The sequence below is a fragment of the Vicugna pacos genome, chromosome 11 (genome assembly GCF_048564905.1).
Source record: "Vicugna pacos chromosome 11, VicPac4, whole genome shotgun sequence".
NCBI classification, from domain to species: Eukaryota; Metazoa; Chordata; class Mammalia; order Artiodactyla; family Camelidae; genus Vicugna; species Vicugna pacos.
The window spans coordinates 88,242,464-88,264,115 of record NC_132997.1 but is presented as its reverse complement, the minus strand read 5'-3'; the positions used below and the strand labels follow the sequence as shown (position 1 = coordinate 88,264,115).

Sequence of the window (21,652 nt, the reverse complement as noted above, 5' to 3'; positions counted from 1 at the left end):
TAGAACTGTCACTATGTTGAAAGAACTCTTTTTCCCCCCAAACTAGAAAACAAAAGTTTCTTTATCACTATTAAAAGTAAAAAACATAGAAAGAAAATCAGATAAGTATACTATTTAAGAACCTAAAAAAAAGAATAATACAATGAACTAAAAGACATAAATTAATAAATATAAAATCGGATTTTACTAAAATCAGGTATGAATGCAACATTAAAGGAAAAGAATTCATTCATAACATCAACCAAAGCCATTAAACATCTTGAAAAAAACTAACCAAAAAGAGTAAGACCTACATGAAGAAAACTATTAGTTATACAAGACTGCACTTTTTTAAACATCTGAATATTTTATATAGAGAGCTTTTTTCTTATAGTACATCTTTTTAACAAATAGCTAAACAAAAAATACATATAAAGATAAAATATTTTTAAGACTAATAACATTTAGCTTAGTTTCTTACATTTAGAATAAGTTATAATAAAAATCATGCAACTAATGATTATCACATAAAACTGAACTTGCAAATTGCCCTTAGCTCTCAAAGGCCTACCCAGATCCTCTCATCAGAATTAATATCTTTGTCCTTGACTCTACAATTCAGCTTCTCCATAACACTACTATAGCACCTACACAATGTACAGTTGACCCTTGAACAACAAGGGGGTTAGGCACACAAACCTTCAGTGCAATAGAAAAACCCTGTGTAATTTATAGTTGGGCCCACCATATACCAGGTTCCTCCTACACACAGTGCTGCATCCTCTACACACAGGATTCAAAGAGAGGTGCCAAGATGGCAGAGCAGAGAGACTCAGAGCTCGCCCTCTCCCACAAATGCACCAAGAAATACAACTACAAATCCACTGAATCACACAGGACACCCACTGAACTCTGGCAGAGTGTCTCTTACTTTGAAATACAGCAAGATAGAGAAGAAAATAGAGAAAAGAAAGATTTTACGGTCAAACAATGAGATGATAATAGTTAGCACTTACAATGCTCTTTTACTGTATTTCAATTCCTATGAATATGTGCCTTTATTACATATGATCCCATTTGATCTTTACAACAATCTAATAAAGTATTATCATCTCCCTTTTATGTATGAGAAAAATAAAACACGGAGAGGTTAAGTGATTATCCAAAGCCATACATTTAAACAGTGGTACAGCTGGAATTTCAGCTGAGGGTTGATTCCAAACCCATTCTCTTAAACATGATACTGTAATACCACCTTGTCCCTCCCCCCCAAAAAAACTTACCTGATGAAAAGCATACACAAAACCTTATTTCTTATTTCTAAAGTAAAACAAAAATTTACTATTATTTTAAAAAAAAACTATCAGCAGTGATAATTTATGAACAGTGAGATTACAGGTAATGTTTTAATTTTAATTTATCTGCATTTGATAAATTTCCTATAGTAAGTAGGTAGTCATTTTGAAATAAGAAAAAGTAAGATTTTCTTAAAGCTAGTAGGTCACAAAAGTTTTAGAGTTCACATAGTCCCTCATAAATATATATTACCTTCCCCAAATACTGAGACTTAATGGATAAAATCTTCATTAGCAAAATATATTTTCCACAAGAGGCATATCTTTCTCAGTTTTCTTTTCTGTTGTAAAAATACACTGAAGTGAAAGAAAAGAGAATTACCTGTACACTGTCCCCCGTTGGTTGGATCTCCATAATAGCCTGGCATGCAGTCTTGGCACTGCTTTCCTGTGGTAAGATTTTTACACTGTTCGCACACATTATTATTGATGCAAGTGCTATGTCCATTACACTGACAAGCTGAGGAAAACAGTAAAAAAAAAAAAAAAAGTTAAAAATGTCTACATAACAATATCAAGTATGGCTGCTATCAAGACAAAGAATTTATTTTAAAAATATGAATGGTAGCGAACTCCAAGGGGCATTTCCCTAGTTTCTCTTTTTAATATGTACCTCAAAATATTAATATAGGAAATATGTACAATAAATTCTGTGGTAAAATTTTGCCCTATTAGCCATGAAACATAGAGGTTAAAGTGAAACATAAAATTACAGCTTAAGAGGAAAACCTTTTAACGTATTCCTTAAAGATTCATGTGACTATTATGTCTATTAAGTAAACACAAGAATGAAAAATATAGCTTTGATAATGTTAAAATGCATTTTATAGTTACATAATAAAAAAGATCAATAAATATAGAAAAGCGTTAAGTTCTCACTTCAAGAAAATACGTAAGTGTACAATTAACAAACAGCACTTTAAAATTAATTCAAAGAAATGTTCATCTTCTTTAGGCAAGAAAAGCGTCAAGCCTTAACTGAAATTCTATTTGAATGTCAACTAAACAGAAACAGATTTGAAGCATGAGATTATCTTATGTCTTCATAATATGAGATTTAATATATTTTCATATTTTAAAAATTACAGAAAAAAAATTTTTTTCAGAAGAAAGATACAGTTCATATAAGAAAGCTCACGCCCATTTGAAGTGTAATATTGACCTAGTTTGGTACTTATCCAAACATCGTCACTATCACTTTCATAATCACTTTTGCCATTATTATAACTAAGACAGCAATTCACTGAGCTCTCTCCGGATCAGGCCAGAAAGCCAACGTTCAGTGGATTTCAGTTGTTTGTGGTTGGCATCTATTCTGCTTGGTCAGTTTACACAGTGCGTCCATTTCTAAAATACTATAAATACTACCCCATTGTTAGATAGCGTTCCAAATTGTATCCATGAATTATATAATTTAATCCTCACAACAATTTAGTGTGGAAGGTACTATTTTTAGGGCCATTTCTAAGATCAGGAGGCTTGGATTAAACAACTACCCAAAGTCACACATCTAATCAATGCAGAACCAAATGCACAATCAGGATGTATGAATCGAAAGACAGTAAATCTCATAACTATTGCACGTGGAAAATTTGAACGTGAGATGGGAATCCCAAGAGACTAGCATAAGGTCATTAACATGAGTTAACATCAAAGAGTAAAGAAAAAAAATAAAAAACAAATACCTATATCTTACAGAAATTTTCAGAGGCATACCTCTATTGCAACAGTATAGAAATGACATGCAGTCATCATAGAAAAATGTTAAATAATCCTCATGAAATTGAGAAAATTACAATATAGTTGTCAAACTTTAAATTATGAAACAGCTAGGAGAAATCTTAATAAGAAAAATATTTGTAATAAAGTGAGCAAAATAAGGATTCAAAACATCACATTTAGAATGATCACAATTTTGCTTTTAAATGTATGAGTATGCCTATGGAAAAGTTAATGATGGTTCTCTTAGTTTAGCAAGATTTTCTGCATCATCAATTTTCTACAGTAAATTCATGTTACTTGTATAGTAAGAAAAAATAATAACTTTAATTTTTAACCTTATTTTTAAAATTTTAAGTTATTGTTGCATAGAAAATTTTATGTGAAACCATGAAGGTTAATTCACTGAAGTAAAAACAAAATTCATTAAGAGCTCACTATATGTAAAGCTTTACCTGATAAAGTCAAAATAAGAGATGGGTGACTATAAGCATTTTATGAAACCCCTGGCTACATTTTTAAAATCAGAAAAACAAATGCCTTAACTTCTGAATAAAATGACTAAAATTCAGCAATCTCATCTAATATCCTCCTCACAGATTACTGCTGAAATAATAAGAAAACTTGCCAACAACAAGAGGAATTTGGGTATGCTAACAACTACACAAATAAAGCTAGAAAAATAGTAATCTATTGTACCTCTGGGAAGTAAAAGAGGACTCCTGGCATAATGCCACTCAGCTGTAACCTTCCTGAAAGTGAGAAGTTCTGAAAGCAGTTCTGGGCCAAGGTGCCCTCAAGAAGCATATCACAGGTGTGCTTCCACACAGCTGCTAGAACGTATGACACAGGAAGTCTAATGTTCCATGTAATGATTATACCACCCAGCAAGTTGAAATAATCTAGACATAATTACCGGCAAATTTTGCAAGAAAAAAAGAAAAAGAAGGTCATTGTTGCAGCTTATAACTAGTTCGGCAACAATGGCAAAGGAAAAGTCATGTTATAGAAGCAAGACCCAGGCTAAGGGCTGTACCAAACACAGCAAGAAAAGGATACACTATTAGCTTAGGATGATGTTTTATGCCCCACTACCATCAAGGTGGTGGATCAACAGGTAATGTAAGCTCGTATCTAATACTTCTTCCAGGATACACTGTGACTTGAAAGGTTCTAATAACAACCTGATTCTGGAACATGAATAAGACTAAAGAGAAGCCATCCATACTGTTTTGTTTACATTTTAAAAACAGCCCAGATGGCTCCTCATCTATGTATATACAAACAGAAATAAAAAGAAAGAAAGAAAAGAAAAACTCAGCATTTGATATGCAAATAAAGTACATGGTTTTGAAAAATATGTGCTCTCTAAAACAGATGTAAAATGTTTAAAAAATACATCTGCTTGGCATTCTCAATAAAATTTTTTTAAATACACAGAAAATCAACGCTAAATTTTACCCAAAACTTTCCCCAAAACATAGCCCTTTAAAAGAAAAGGCAATTATTATTGCTAAAAATAAATCAGGGATTCAAAATAAGAATGTTAAAGAGAAGTCTGAGCTGATGACAGAACTTTACTATACATGGGGATTGCCAAGCAAGAGCTAGTAGGTATGGGTTTCAAAACCCAGCAAGGCCAGGAGATAGAGTCTCTGGCATACTTAAGTAAGACAGCTAAACTGAGCCATATTTATAACATTTAAATCCTTCAATTGCAGCCCCTTTCTGTGAGAAAGATACTAAAATACATCACAAGCCCAAATAAGCAGGAAAAAACCTTAAGTCCACAGGGGTATGTGTATGAAAGACAAAAGGCACTTGTGAGAACTTAAAGCCTGTGCCAATAATACAAGTTGGGTTGAAATTCACATTGTCTATATGCTGGAGAAAGCCCAACATCAAACATTAATGTTAAAATCTGTTCTGTGAACAAGGAAAACCTCATACACCTTGCAAAAGCAGAAGTAAATGGCCCCTTTGAAATACTTTCACTACTGAGGACACACATATATGCCACAGAACAGAGACTGGGAAAACCCTATTCTGTAAAGTGCTAGGTAGTACATATTTTAGGCTTTGCAGACCATACAATCTCTTCATAAGTACCACCTCTGCCATTGTAGTGCAAAAGCAACCATACACAATACACAGCCAGTAATAGCTGTAATGCAATAAAACTTTATTTACAGAAATAGGCAGTGGACCAGGTTTAGCCTGCAGGCCTTGGTTTGCAAACCTCTGATATAGGGGAAAAAAATCACTTACTGAATAAAACCTCAAAATGAAAAATTACAAAGCATCATAAAAGAGAATTAGAAAAAAGGAAGAGGGAGATAATAAAAATGAGAATTGACACTCCAAGAATTGGACCGAAAGGACAATTAGAAGACAAAAATATTCAGAATAATTAAAAGCAGGAAAAAAAAAGATAAAATTACGTTTCAAGAAGTAAAAGTAGGTATGATGACAATGTCTCATCAAAAAGAGAATATCAATAAAAATACAGAAATTATAAAAAAGAACTAATGAAAATTATAAAGTAGAATAGTACAATGATCAAAATAAAAAAACAGTACAATGACTGAAATAAAAAATAAAAAATACACTAGGATTCTAAACTAAATTTGAACTGGCAGAAGAATTAGCAAATCTGAAGAGAAATCAATAGAAATCATGTAAGTTAAAGTACAGAGAGAATAAAGAATGAAGAAAAATTAACAGAGCCTCAGTTAAACATGGGACACCATTAAGTGCACTAACCTATGTATCATGGGAGTGTTGGAAGGACAGGAAAGAGAGAAAGAAGGTTAAAATTTATTTGAAGAAATAATTTCTGAAAAGTCCCTGAAATTGATTAAAATGTTCATCTACACATCCAAGAAGCTTAACTGGAAGTACAGTAAAAATAAAGAAATTGACACATTAAGCAATAAAGGACAAAGACAAGTAGAAAATCTTGAAGGCATCAAGAGAAAATGACTTCTCACTTACAAAAAGCCCAATAAGATTATTAACTGGCCTTTAATCGGGAAAAATGGAGGGCAGTAGACAGTGGTATATATATTCAAAGTTCTCAAAGAAAAACTGTTAACCAAAAACTTTCTACCCAACAAAGCTGCTTTTCAAAAACTACAGTGAAACAAAGACATTAACAGGTAAACAAAATTGAAAGAATTCATTGCCAGCAGACACACCTTACAAGAACTACTAAAGGAAGCTCTTCAAGGGGAAAGCGCATGACCACAGACAGTAATTCAAATCCATAAAATAAAAAAAAAGAACACATAACAATAATTATGTCATTATAAAACACAGTAAACAATATGTATATATATTTTGATTCTTTTCTTGTTTTATCTGATTTTTTTTGCTCCTTTGTAATCATTCACTCTCAGTTGTATTCTCTTTTATTCCATTTTTTACCTCATTTTATTGAAGTATAGTTGATTTACAATATTATATTAGTTTCAGATGTACAACATAGTGATTCAATAGTTTTATAGATTACACTTCATTTAAAGTTATAAAATATTAGCTATATTCCCTGTGCTGTACAATAGATCTTTGTACCTTATTTATTCTGTACAATGTAGGTTATACCTCTTAATCCCCTACCTCTTCCTTCCTCCTCCCCCATTCCCTCTCTCCCCTGGTAACCACTAGTTTGTTCTCTGTACCTGGAAGTCTGTTTCTGTTTCATTTTTTAGATTCCACACATAAGTAATAACATAATATTTGTCTTTTAAGCATAATACTTTACAGGTCCAACAATGTTGTTGCAAATGGCAAGATTTCATTCTTTTTTATGGTTAAGTAATGTTTCACTGTACATATATACAACTCCTTCTTTATCCATTCATCTGTTGATGGACACTCAGGTTGCTTCATATCTTGGCTATTATAATGCTGCTATGAACTTTAGGGTGCACAATCTTTTTGAATTAGTGGTTTTCTTTGGTTATATACCCAGGAGTGGAATTGATGGGTCATATGGTAGCTCTATTTTTAGTTTTTTGAGGAACCTCCATACTGTTTCCATAGTGGCTGCACCAAGTTACATTCCCAACAACAGTGTACTAAGGTTCCTTTTCTCAATATTCTTGCCAGTATTTGTTCATTGTGGTTTTGATTTGCATTTCTGATGATCAAGCATCTTTTCACGTGCCTGTTGGCCATTTGTATGTCTTCTTTCGAAAAAATGTCTATTCAGGTATTCTGCCCATTTTTAATCACTTTTATTTATTTATTTATTTATTTTGGATATTCAGTTGTATAAGTTCTTTATATATTTTCGGTATTAACCCCTTAATGTTTATATCACTTGCAAATACTTTCTCCCATTCAGTAAGTTGTCTTTTTCTCTGTTAATGGTTTTCTTTGCTGTGCATAAGCTTTTAAGTTTAATTAGGTCCCATTTGTTTATGTTTGCTTTTGTTTTCTTTCCCTTAGCACACAGAGCCTTAATAATACTGCTATAATTTGTGTCAAAGAGTGTTCTGCCCATGTTGTCTTCTAGGACTTTAACGTTTTCCAGTCTTACATTTAGGTCTGTTTTTTTAACTGATATAGTTGATTTACAATGTTGAATTAGTTTCAAGTGTACAGCAAAGAATTCAGTTTATATATATACACACATACATATATGCATACACAAATACCGATGTAATATATATAACATATCACAAAAAGGGAAGAAAAAGAGTAGACCTGTATGAGTAACATTATTTCATCTCACTGGAATTAAATTAGTATAAATCTGAAGCATATTTTAATAACTTAATATGTATATGGTAAACCCTGAGTAACCACTAAGAAAATAACTCAAAAAATATAATTAAAAAATCATTAAAAATTAAAATGCTACATTAGAAAATGTTCACTTACTGCAAAAAAATGAATAAATGAAGAGTGGAATAACAAAAAAAATCATGGGATATATAGGGAAAAAAGCAAAATGACACATAAAAACCCAATTACATCAAAAATAACATTAAATATGAATGGATCAAACAATTCAATTAAAAGGCAGAGGAGACAGATTAGATAAAAGACTAAGACCTAACTATGCATCCTCTATAGGAGACACACCTAAAGATACAAATAAATTGGAAATGACTAGATTAAAAAAAAAGATATAGCATATAAATACAACCATATGAAAGTTGGAGTGGGTATACTAGTATCACATAGACTTTTTAAATGTTACTAGAGAGTGACATTTTATAATGAAAAAAATGAAAATCCATCAGGAAGATATGAAAATTATAAACATACCTGTACCTAACAACAGAGCCTCAAAATACATGAAACAAACACTGACAGAAATTTTAAAAAGAAATGCAGAATTCAACAATAATAGTTGGAGACTTCAATACTTCATTTTCAGTAATGAATAGAACAACTAGACAGACAATCAGCAAGGGAATAGAAGGTATGGACAACTCTATAAACCAACTGGACCAAACAGACATAAATAGAAGAATCTACATAACAGTAGCAGAATATACATTCTTCTCAAGTGCACAAAAAAATTCTTTAGGAAAGGCTATATACTAGGTCATAAAAGAAACCTCAATAAATTTAAAAGGACTGAAGTCATTAAAAGCATGTTCTCTAACCACACTGAATAAAATTAGAAGTCAATAACAGAAAAATTGGGGAAAATAACAAATTATGGAAATTAAGCAACACATTCCAATACAAACCAAGGAGTCAAAGAACAAATCATAGGAAAATAATAAATTACATTCATGGAAACTAAAATGAAACATAACATAACAAAATTTACAGGATGCAACAAAAAAATACTAAGAGAAATTTATAGCTGTAAAGCCAACATTGAAAAAGAAAAATATATCTCATATCATCCTAACTTTGAACCTTAGCAAACTAAAAAATAAACATAAAATTGAACTCAAAGAAGGAAGAAGAAAGGAAACTTAAAAATTAGAGTGAAAATAAATAAAATACAGAGTAGGAAAATAATAAAGTCTGTAAAGCCAACTACAAATTGTTCTTTGCAATACATGTTCAATAAAATCAAGAAACCTTTAGCTAGACTGATAAAGAAATATGAGAGAAGGCACAAATCATTAAAATCAAGAATGAAACATGAAACATACTACTGACAAAGACAGGAAAAAGGATTATAAGGAAATACTATAATATAGTATTATATTACAGTATAATATAATATATATAATACATATTATACTATAATATATATTATATATAATATATAATATATAATATATATATATATATATAATGGGGGAACAATGATATGCCAATAAATTAGATAGCCTAGATGAAAGGGATAGATTCTTAGAAAGACACTAACAAAATGTACTCAAGGAAAAATAGAAACTATTAATAGGTTATAATAATAATGAGACTGAGTTAGTAAACAACAAAGTGCCAGAAAAGTATAGCCCAAGATCCGATGACTTAACTCATGAATTCTACCAGACGGCTAAAGGAGAATTAATAACAATTATTCACAAACATTTTCAAAACAGAGAAGCAAAGGGAAGACTTCCCAACTCATTCTATGAGGCCAGTATTAACCTAATACAAAAATAAGACAAATTATCACATGAAAAGATGACAAATCAGTATTATGATTATACGTGCAAAAATCCTCCACAAAATACTAGTAAATAGAATTCACTAGAATATAAACAGGATTATACACCATGACAAAGTAGAATTTACCCCAGGAATACAAGATTTTTTAAACATATGAAAATCAATCAAGTAACACAACATACTAATAGAGAAATAAAGGGGGAGCATCACATGATCATCTCAATAGATGGAAACTACTCAACATACTAGAGATAGCAGAGAATTGCCTTCACCTGATAAAGAGCATGTATGAAAATCCATAGCTAATATCATACTTAACAGTGAAAGACTGAGCATTATCCCTTTAAGATCAGGAATAAGGCACAAATGTCCTCACTTGTCTATTCAACATTTTACTGAAGGTTCTGGACAAAGCAATTAGGCAAAAAAAAAGAAATCCAGATTTAAAAAGAAGTAAACAACTCTATTTGCAGATGACATGCTCTTACAGATAGAAAACTAAAGAATCCAAAAAATTATTTAAGCTAATAAATGTGTTCAGAAATGTTATAGGATAAAAGATCACTTGTAGATAAATCAGTTTTATTGTATTTTATATACTTACAATTAACCATTTGAAAATGAAATTAAGAAAACAACAATAGTATCAGAAAGGATAAAATACTTAGGAATACATTTAACCAAAGAAAGGTTTGTACATGGAGAACTATGAAACATTGTTGAAAGAAATTAATGAAAAGACATCCTATCTATATTCATGGATTGGAAGACTTAATATTAAGCAATCCATCACAATTGATCTACAAATTCAATACAATATCAAATTCCAACAGGATAAGATAAACAGATTCTAAAATTCATATGGAGATACAGAGGACACAAATTAGGCAAAACAATCTTGACAAAGAAGAACAAAGTTAGAATAGTGACACTTCTCAATTCCAAAACCTACTCCAAAGTTACAGGAATGAAACCAGTGTGCTATTGTCATAAGGACAGACATACAGACCAATGGGAACAGAACTAGGCTCAGAAATAATAGCACACATCTGCAGTCAAGTGATATTCAACAAGGGTGCCATAAACTTTAAATGGGGAAATAAGAATATTAGAAGAAAACATAGCTGTAAACCTTCATGACTTTGGACTAGACAACAGTTTCTTAACATGACACCAAAAGCTTAAGCAACTTACATAAAAAATATAGATCTACTGGACCTCATCAAAATAAAAAAAAATCTGTGCCTCAAAGGACACCATCAAAAAAGTGAAGAGACAACCCACTGAACAGGAGAAAATACTTGAGAATCGTATCTCTGACAAGGGTCTATCACTCAGAACACATAAATAACTCCTACAATTCTACAATTTTTAAAAATAACCCTCAATTTAAAAAGAAAGGAGCAAAGAATTTCAGTAGATATTTTCCATAGATGGTATATGAGTAGCTAATAAGCACATGAAAAAAAATCACTAGTCACAAGGGAAACGCAAAACAAAACCGCAATGAGCTACCACTTTCCACCAACCAGAAAGGTAATAATGAAAATGACTGACATTAACCAGTGTTGGTGAGGGCAGTAATTAGATCCCTCATACACTGCTAGTGGTAATGTAAAACGGTGCAGTAGCTCTAGAAAAAAGTCTGGCAATTCCTCAAAAAAGTTAAGTATAGATTTATCATTTAACTAAAAATTCAACTTCTAGAACTTACAACATATTCATGCAAAAACTTAGATACAACTGTTCACAGGAGCATTATTCATAACAGTAAAAGAGTAGAAATAAGCTGAAGTTCCATCAACTGATGAGGTATGAGTATGCACAATTTAATATTAATCAGCCATAAAAAGAAGTAAAGAATTGATACATGCTATAACATGGATGAACCTTAAAAATGTATGCTAAGCAAAAGAAGTCAGACACTAAAGGTCACATATTACATGGCTGCATTTAAATGAAATGTCCAGTATAGACAAATACACAAAGAAAGAAAGTAGATTAATGGTTTTCGGGTGCTGGAGGGAAGGATGACTAGGTAGTGGCTGTTAAAGGACATGGAGTTTTGTTTTGAGGTAATTAAGGTGTTCTGGAATTACATGATGGTGATAGTTTTTTGCACACCTACTGATTATATTAAAAACCATTGAATTATACACTTTAAAATGAAGGGCTTTATGACAAATGAGTTATATGTCAATAAAAACAAACAAAATAGTTAGAACTAATTAGATGAGCTGAAAAATAATTTACACAAATTCTTGCCATCCCTGTATGTACAACATTCATAACACAAGTTTATCCTTACTGTCATCCAAAAAGTAGGATTTTTTCCACCTTTTTGCATATGGATTAGCATCAAGACTTTTTCAGAACAGTAGAATGCAGAAGCAACAGAATGGAAATTTCGAGTTTACGCTTCAAGAGGCATATACACTCTGCTCTCTCCTTCTTAGAATCTATTCTAAATATGCCATGTATAGCAGCCCAGTCTACACTCGAGGGGGATGGCGGGCCAAATGCAGCAGAGAACAACCATTTGCAGCTGAGGCTTCTTAGACCAACCAGTCAGCTCAAACCACCAGACATGTGAGTAAAGGATTCTGAGATCATCCAAAAGCAGTCAAGCTGCCAGGTCACTGTAGCCACAAGAGGGAAACCAGGAGAGACCGGCAGAAGAACTGCCCAGCAGAATTCAGCAAAGTAAATGATGCAGAATCATGAGTAACACTGTTTGAATACAGTGAGCTTGGGGTACTATGTTAAATAATAATAAATGATTACAACAGAGGTTTAAGAGGAAACTGGCAACATCTAAAGAAAGAATTAGTGAATCAAAATATAGATCAAAGAGATGCAAGGATCTAAAATACAGACAAGACAGTAAGAAAAGGCAGGAACATAGTGAAAAAGCCTAGCATAAGTGAAGCAAACTCTTAGAAATAGAGAAGAGAGCAACACAATGAGACAGATGCAATATTTGAAGAGATAATGGCAGAAAACTTAACAAACATGATGAAAAACATCTTTAGAGTAAAAAAGTCCATAGAATTCATCATCACAGTTCAAAAAAAGGAAAATGATACTTAGGTCCATCATACTAAAATTACTGACATCCAAAAAGTAAGGAAAAAAATCTATTTAAAAACATCAGAGGGAGGAAAAAGACATACTGCTTTCAAAAGTGAAACAATAAAACTGACAGAGGAATTCTTACAAGAAAGTGTAAGCCAGCAGAAAAGGAAATTAAATCTTCAAATTACTGAAAAAATATATCTGTCAACTTAGAATGCCATTACCAGTAAACATATCCTTCAAATATGAAGACATACACATACGCAATAAATTTTTTTTCAAATATGTGGAAGATAATTTATAGCCACAACTGAGCAACACAGTATTTAAAAACATTAAGTAAAGTTTATCAAGCTAAAGAAATATTATAGCAAAAGGAAATTCAGATCAATAGGAAAAAATGAAGATCACAGAAAATGAACAGTACATGGGTAAATAAAAAGATTTTTTACCATAATTTCTTTATAAGAAAATTGTCTTCTTAAAGCAAAAAACAATGTGTGGTTACTAACATATATAGAAGTAAAATATATGGCAATAATTACACAAAGGACAGGAAAAGAGCAAATGGAATTACACTTTGGTAATATTCTTACCTTATACATGAAGTAGTATAATATTGATTCAAGGTAGACTGTGATAAGATAAAGATGACTATTACAACCACTACAGCAGTCACTAAAAAAAACACAAAAGAGGTATAGCTAAAAATCCAATAAAAGTAATTAAAATGGACTTTAAAACACTCAATTAATCCAAAAAAAGGCAAAAGGAGGAACAAACAACAGAGAAAAAAATAAAGAAAATTTTAAAAACCAATACTATGATGGTAGGACTAACTCAATAATACCAAAATATTAAATCTAAATTGACTAAACAGTTTGATAAAAGACAGAAATTATCAGACTAGATTTAAAAAACAATAGAAGCAAGACTTTTACGCTGCTTACAAAAGAGTCACTGTAAATAAAAACGCACAAAAGACACTTCTGCCCATGAAGTTTTAACCACTGTGAGAATTGACCTCTAGGGTAAACAACAAGAAAACTCAACAAAATATATAAAACAACTCCTTTCAAATATAATAGGCAGCTCAGGAATGGCATCCCTAACAAAAAGAAAACAAAATATGACTGCCCTGACTTGCTACCTGGAGGCAGATTTGAGGATGCAGCCCAGGGAGGAAGCCCAAAGGCTAGAGATCTCATCTAGTTGAGGAAACAAAGATCAAATTTCAAGGAGGCCAAGGTGGCTAGACTTTGTGGAGCAAAATACTAGACAAGAGAGAGTTGCACACAGCAATTTACAAAGGGGTCCCGTTGAATCTTTTGTTAATAATGAACCAAACAGTGTGAAAAACTCCATGAAGCTGGAGGAAGAACCACCAGAAAACAGTAAGTGAAACCATGCCAGGAACTCACACAGGCCTGGAAAGAACCTGAACTCCCACTAGTCAGAGTGGAGAGACCTCTTAATACAAAGAGCACGGTGAGGAGACCACGGAAGGCACTGTCTTCGTGGTGGAAACAAACTGGCACTGAACTTTCAGCTGCTATGTACAGACCGTAACAAACCTTACAAACAATTTTTGAAGTAACATAGCTGCACACCAGAATAAAATCTAATACACTAAAAGAAACAGAACAAAACTGAGTAAGCTACAAAAAATCACTAAGTCCAGGATACCATCAAAAATAACCAAACTGAAAAATGTGATCTATAATCAGTAAAATATATATATACAACAGAATACAGAGAATTTACTTTAAACGGATTAAAGACCTAAAAATGAAAGATCTAAAACTATTAAAGTCTAAAGAGAAAATACAGGTGAAAATCTTTAGGATCTTTTATTACACATGATTTCACAGGCTTGACACCAACAGCATAAAAAATAATAGAAAAAACAGTTATTATCAAAGTTTAAAACTTTTGTGCTTCAAAGGACACTATCAAGAAAGTGAAAAGATAACCCAGACCGGGAGAAAATATTTGCAAATCAATCTTTGATAAGGGACTTCTATTCAGAATATATAAAGAACCCTTACAATAATAAAAAGACAAATACCCCACTTAGACAATGGGCAAGAATCTGAGAGACATTCTCAAAAGAAGAAATACTGATAGCTAATAAACACATGAAAACATGCTCTACGTCATTAGCCACCAAATAATTGCAAATCAAAACCACAATGAGATACCACTTCACACTCTCAAGGATGACTATAATCAAAATGATGTGAAATAAGCAGTGTTGGCAAAAATGTAGAGTAATTGTAACCCTCACGCATTGACGGTGGAAATGTAAAATGATGTAGCAGCTTTGAAACAGTCAGGCAGTTCCCCAAAAGGTTAAACACAGTTTTCATCTGACCCGGATATTCCATTCCCAAAGTAATGAAAATATGTCCGGCCACATAGACTTGCACTGAAATATTCATAGAAGCATTACTTGAAAAGCCAAAAATTGGAAACACCCAAAAGTTTATCAAGTGACAAATGAATAAACAGAATGTGGTATATTCATTCAATGGAACATTATTTGGTAATAAAAAGAACCGAAGTACTGCTCCATGCCACAACATAGATAAACCTTGAAAACATTATGCAATGTGAAAGAAGCCAGTCACAAAAAAAAAAAACAATTATATGATGCAATTTATATAAAATGTTCAGAACAGGTAAATCCATAAAGATAACAAGATTAGTAGTTGCCTGGGGCTGCCAAGGGTAGCTGGGGGCTTAACAAGCCGTGACTGCTAATAAGTCCCAGGTTTCTTTGAGGGATGATAAAAATGTTGTTAAATTGATTGTAGTGTTGGTTGCATAACTGTGAATATACTAAAAACCACTGAGTTATACACTTCACATGGGTAAACTGCATGGTGTGATGGTTAGCCTTACATGTGGGTAAAGCTAGGTTATAGCACTTGGTTATTTAATCAAACACGGACAGCCTCCTCCTCAGTGTGGGAGGGGCCTGCACGGAGGATGGGAGGGTCACTCTGATGATTGGAGAATGTTACATGGCACAGCTGACTTTAAGAAAGGGAGATCATCCTGGATGGACCCAATCAGACAACCCCATGAAAGGAAAATGGTCTTTACTTGGAGAAAGAGATCCAAAGTGTGAGTAATCCCATTTCAGCTGTTAAGACTCTACGTCGCTCATTTTGAGATGGAGGGGGGATGTGGGAGAAATGCGAGTACTCTTTAGGAGCCTAAGTGGCTGACAGCCAACTAGAAAACAATCACCTCAGTCCTACAGCTACAAGGAACTGAACTGCGCAACAATATGAATGAGCTTGGAAGCAGATTCTGCTCTACAGCTTCCAAATAAAAACAGCCTTTGGGATCTGGAGCAGAGAAAGCATGCTCCAACATCTGATACACAGAACTGTGAGCTATAAATGGGTATCGTTTAAGCCCCTACCTTTGTGGTAATTGTTAGGCTCCAATAGGAAACTAATACACTATCCAAAATATAGCAGCAAGATAAAAACAAACCAGTATGGTTCCAGCTACTCAAATCAAAGTAGAAAGTGGTAACCTACAGTGTCTCTGGAACTTAACAAGGCAGTCTTGTCATACTCCACTAAACCTTCAGTTATTCTGAAAGTCTGTTATTGGGTGAAAATGTTTAGGAATGTTATGTTCTCTCAATGATTTCACCCATTTATTGTTATAAAATTACCCTCTTTATTCCAGGTAATATTTTTTAACTCTGAAATCTATTTGTCTGATATTAATTTAGCCAATTCAGCTTTCTCTTGATTTGTGTTAGTGTAATAGATTTGATCCAAATCTTTAATTTCAAAATATGTATCTTTTAATATTTCTAATGGGTTTCTTATAGACAGGTCTTGCTATTTTAGCTAATAAGAAAACCTCAGCCTTTAATTGGGATGATTAGATCATTTACATTTAGCATGATCATTGAAAATGAGCTTAAATCTATCATTTTGCCATTAGTTAACTATTTGAACCATCTGTTCTGTATTCCTCTTTTTCTCTTTTCCTGCCTTCTAGATAACTTTGTGTCATTTTAGTAGTTGTTTCAGAGTTTATAATATATATCTATAAATTCTCACAGTCTAGCTTCAAGTGATACATCATTTAACATACTGTGTAAGAATTTTACAACAGTATACTTCCATTTTTCTTCAATTGGCCTTTGAGCTATTATTGTCATAGTTTACAGCTACATGAGTATTAAACCCCATAATACACTGTAATAATTTTTGCCTTAAACAGTTGATTGCCTTTTTATATATAGAAATATTAAGAAAAAAGTCTTCACCCATATTGCTACCATTTTCTTCTTGATTACTTTGTGTAGATCACATTTATATCTGGAAGTTTTCCATCTGCTTAAAGACTTTAGATTTAACATTTCTTATATGGCAGGTCCAGTAGTAATGGATTCTTACAGTTTTTGTAAGTCTGAAAGAGTATTTTACCCTTGTTTTTGAAAGGTATTAACACTAAGACTTTCTAACTTCTTTTTTTCTTTTGCTGTTTTAAAGATACTGTTCCACTGTTTTCTGACTTTCATGTTTTTCTGTTGAGAAATCTGATATCAGACTTATCTTTGTTCCTCTGAACATACCGAGTCTATTTTCTCTGGGTGCTTTTATCTTTTTATCTGGTTTTAAGCAATTTGATTATTTTGTGCATTGGTGTAGATTTTCTCATTTTTCTTGTGTTCAAGATTCAATGACATTCCTGCCTCTGTGGATTTACAGTTTTATCAAGTTTGCAAAAACACTGGCCATTATTTCTTCCAATTTTTCTAAGCCCTTTCTCTCTCCCCTCATTCAGAGTATCCAGTTACAAAAATACTAGGCCACATGCCTCATAGTTCATTGATGCTCTGTTCATTATTGTTTCAGTTATTTTTCTGTCCTTTTTTGAGTATTTCCTCTTGCCTGTCTGTGAATATACCAATCTGTACTTTTACAACGTCTAATCTGATATTAATCCCATTTAATTCACTTTTTATCTCAGAAAATTTTTCATCTCTATAAATTCTACTTGGGTCTTTTTGTGTTTTCTGTGACTCTAATTGCTCAATAGTTTTTAGTTTTTTAATATATGGAATATATATATATAATAGTTGTTTCAATGTCCTTGTCTACCTTTAACATCTATTTCATTTCTAGGTTGGGTTCTATTGATTTTTCTTTCTCATCTTGGGTCATATATTCCTGCTCCTTCACATATATGCTCATTATGGATTGGACGTCAGGCATTATAAATTTTAATGATTACATTTGGGTGCTTTTGGATTCCTATATATATTCTTTATCTTTGTTCTGGAATTTGGCTATGTTAATTGAAAACAGTCTGATCCTTCTGACCATATTACACAGGATCACTGCAACATTTAGTCTAGCTCTAATTTTGCCACATAAGTGAAGCAAAATCCTTCTGAGTACTCTACCTGATGCCCAGTGAATAATGAGGTTTTCCACCCTTACTGTTTAGAGCAGGCAATTACCAGTCCTGTGTGTTACTTGGTGATGGTCCCATTTATTCCTTTTGGGTAGTTCTTTCTACAGACTCAAGTAGTTTTCTTCAATGATGTACTTATTTTTTAGCTGAATACTCAGGGGGTACCCCTGTGCAGTTCTCCAGAGTTCTCTCTTCTTTGGAACTTTTCCCATGAAATCTAGCTGCTTTGGCCTCCCCCAGGCTCCCAGGTCCATCTCCTCACATCAGGATAACCACCAAACTCTGTGTTCACTCACTGTACTATCTCAGGCAGACTACCTTCAGGCATTAACCTAGAATAGTGTTATGTCTCATGTGCTTCCTACCCCTGAGGGATCACTGGTCTTTGCTGCCTGATATCCAGGGTCTTGAGAACTGCTCTTCATCTCTTTTTTCCCATTTCTTAATTGCTTCGGGTGGGGACACTTAAATCAAGTCACTGTTAAACTAACCAACCTTCCCAGTTTGCCCAGCACTGTCCAGGTTTTAGTACAGAAGTCCCACATCCTAGGAAACCCCTCAGGAAACCCCACACAAGGACAGGTGGTCATCCTAACTCACCGTTACTGCATTTAGCGTGACGATAAATTTTCTTTTTCTTTTTCTTTTATTAAGAATATATCTAAAACATAACTTACCATTTTTAAAGCAAAAGTAATAGAAGTGTACTGTGGAGTTTAAAACATAATTAAAAGCAATAAGGCTCTTAAACTATACATGAAGTATAATGTCACTTATAGGTAGATTGTGACAAGTGAAAGATAACTGTAAAACACAGAGTAAGCACAAAAAGAAGGTAATACAGTCGATATGCTAATAAATAAAATAAAATGAACCATAGAATATGTTCAGTTAATTTAAAGGAAGGCAGAAAAAGAAGTAAACAGAACAGAGAACAGATGACAAAAATAGAAAAAGAATAACCAGACTGGTGGGGGGTAGTTATAGCTCAAATGGTAGAGCACATGCTTAGCTTGCACAGGGTCCTGGGTTCAATTTCCAGTACCTCTTTTTTAAAAAAAAAACTAATAATAAATAAATAAATAGACCTAATGACGCCCCCAGAATAAAATAAAATAAAATGTAAAAAACCAATAATCAGATGGAAATGTAAGTGAGCCAAACCACATTGATAAATGCATTTAATTTAAAAGGCCAAAACACTCTAATTTAATGGCAGACATTATCAAATTGGATTAAACAGAAAGACCCAATAATGTGCTGATGATAAGAAACACACTTTAAATACAATACAGGTAGCTTAAAGTAAAAACATGGAAAAAGATATCATAAAAACACTAATCCAAAGCAGTTCTTTAATGAATATTTATAACACTAAATGCTAATATTAGAAAAAAATTATCCACTTAATTATCTAAGTTTTCATTTTATGTAACTAGAAGAACAAATTAATAGTTATTTACAGGATCAAAAAAAAAAAAGGGGGCAAACCTCTAGCCAGTCTGATCAAGAGAGAAAACACAAATTATCAATATTTAAAACTAAAGAAAGGCAATCACTAAAGATCCTGCAGAGAATAAAAGGATAATACTAAATATTATGAGACTTTCTGTCAATAGCATCCTAGGTGAAATAGATAAATTCCTTGAAAGACACAAACTACCAAACTAACTCAAGAAAACCAGTGAAACTGAATAGCCTTATATCTACTAAAAACACTGAGTTTGTAGTTAAAAATTCCTCTCCCAAAGAAAATTCTAGGCCCAGAGGTCTTCATAGGTAAACTCCACCAAACATTTATGGAAGAAACAATATATAAACTCTTTCAGGAAAAAGAAGACGAGAACGTATTTTCAACTCGAGATTTATACCAAACCATACATTAAGAAAACTACAGACCAATATTCTCAACAATTGGAAATGCAAAAATTCTTAACAAAATCTAAACAGACTGAATTCAGCAACACAGTAACAGGATAACACACCATGAGAAAGTGGAATTTATTCCAGAAATGCAAAATTGGTTCCATATTTTAAATCAATCAAAATAATTAATCATATTAACAACAAACAAAATAATTATATGATCATCTCAATAGACACATGCCTTTGGAAAAATTACACATCTGTTCATGATTTCTAAAAAAAAACTCAACTAACTAGGAACAGAAGTATATTTCCTCAAGCTAATAAGATATGTATGAAAAAATCAACAGCCAACATCACGCAAAGATTAGAGGCTAAATACTTTCCAACTAAGACTCTCACTATTTCAATTTCATATTGTACTGTAGGTTCTAGTTAGTGCCATAAAGAAAGAAGAAAAATAATACTGTATTTATTAATAAGTAACGTGAAGAAAATCCTAAGGAATCTATAAGAAAATTGGGATAACCAAGGTCATATACTGCAAGGGCAATATAGTAGAATAAAGTACATTTCTATAAAATAGCAAATAAGTAGAATATTAAAGTCTTTTAAAATCCACTATAATAGCATGAAGAAACAAGATAAAACTTCTTGGTAACTGAAAACAATGTAGGCTAGGTCTATGCGTCCCAGTATATCCTTCAAAAAAGAAAAGACTAGAAGAAAAGTCATTAACAAAAATCACGCCCTCATCATAATCTGACAACAGAAAAAAACAAACAACAATAACAAAACCAAGAAAGTAATGTCATATCCTCCCATCCCCCTGCAAGATTTTGTCGTAAGCAAGTCCTCACCAAGATCAACCAGAAGAGAAAAGAGGGGAGCTAGCAAGTTTAAAGCTGATATAAAACCTCATCCAGAGAGAGAAAGTCTATCCTAAGTATGAAAACATTAAACTAGTGTTGTTGTAGATCAGAGGAGCACACAGAAGAGAGCTTCCAAGTAGGCACAATATGAAGCAGAAGCCTTGAGTCCAGCTTTGGGGAGGAAAAAAAGCACAAAGTGAAAGAGAGGTGCCTTTTGGCAACCAGGTGGCTAAGGAAGAAAGAAGTAAAACCGAAAAACTAAATTCTTGCCAGAGAAAAAATGTCACAAATTCAGAGAACACATAAAAACCAACCAAGAAAGTGAAAAGCTGATTTAGCAAGAAACAAAGACAGTCAGAAATGGAGAACTATCATTCAAAACTCTAATCCAAGAAAATTTATAAGAAATAAAATTTATTTGTGCCCCTTTCCAGTCACTAACCCCTGTCCTTCAAAAGTAACCACTATCTTGATCTTTAATACAATAAACGGGTTCTGCCTGGTTTTGAACATTACAGTATGTCTTCCTTTGTGTCTGGCTTCTTTGTCTCAACACTGTATTTGCGAGAGTCAACCATATTGTTGCGTGTAGTTGTAGTCTAATCATTCTTGTGCTACGTATTCCACTGTATTTAATATCAATTCCTTTATTCATCCAACTGTTGGTGAACATCTGGACGATTTCCAGATTGGAGTTATTAAAATGTGCTGCTGTGAACACTCTACTACATATCTTCCAAG

At 32.7% G+C, this 21,652-nt stretch overlaps 1 protein-coding gene across 5 annotated transcripts in view; it reads right to left on the bottom strand.

The window, feature by feature from the left end:
- Nucleotides 1-21,652, bottom strand: part of ATRNL1 (attractin like 1) — a 626,998-nt gene that overhangs the window by 438,375 nt on the left and 166,971 nt on the right. For all 5 annotated transcript variants that reach the window (XM_072971947.1, XM_072971950.1, XM_072971948.1 and 2 more), the window contains one exon: nucleotides 1,657-1,794. In XM_072971947.1, coding sequence (XP_072828048.1) covers nucleotides 1,657-1,794 — 138 coding nt within the window. The remainder of the gene's footprint in view (nucleotides 1-1,656; nucleotides 1,795-21,652) is intronic.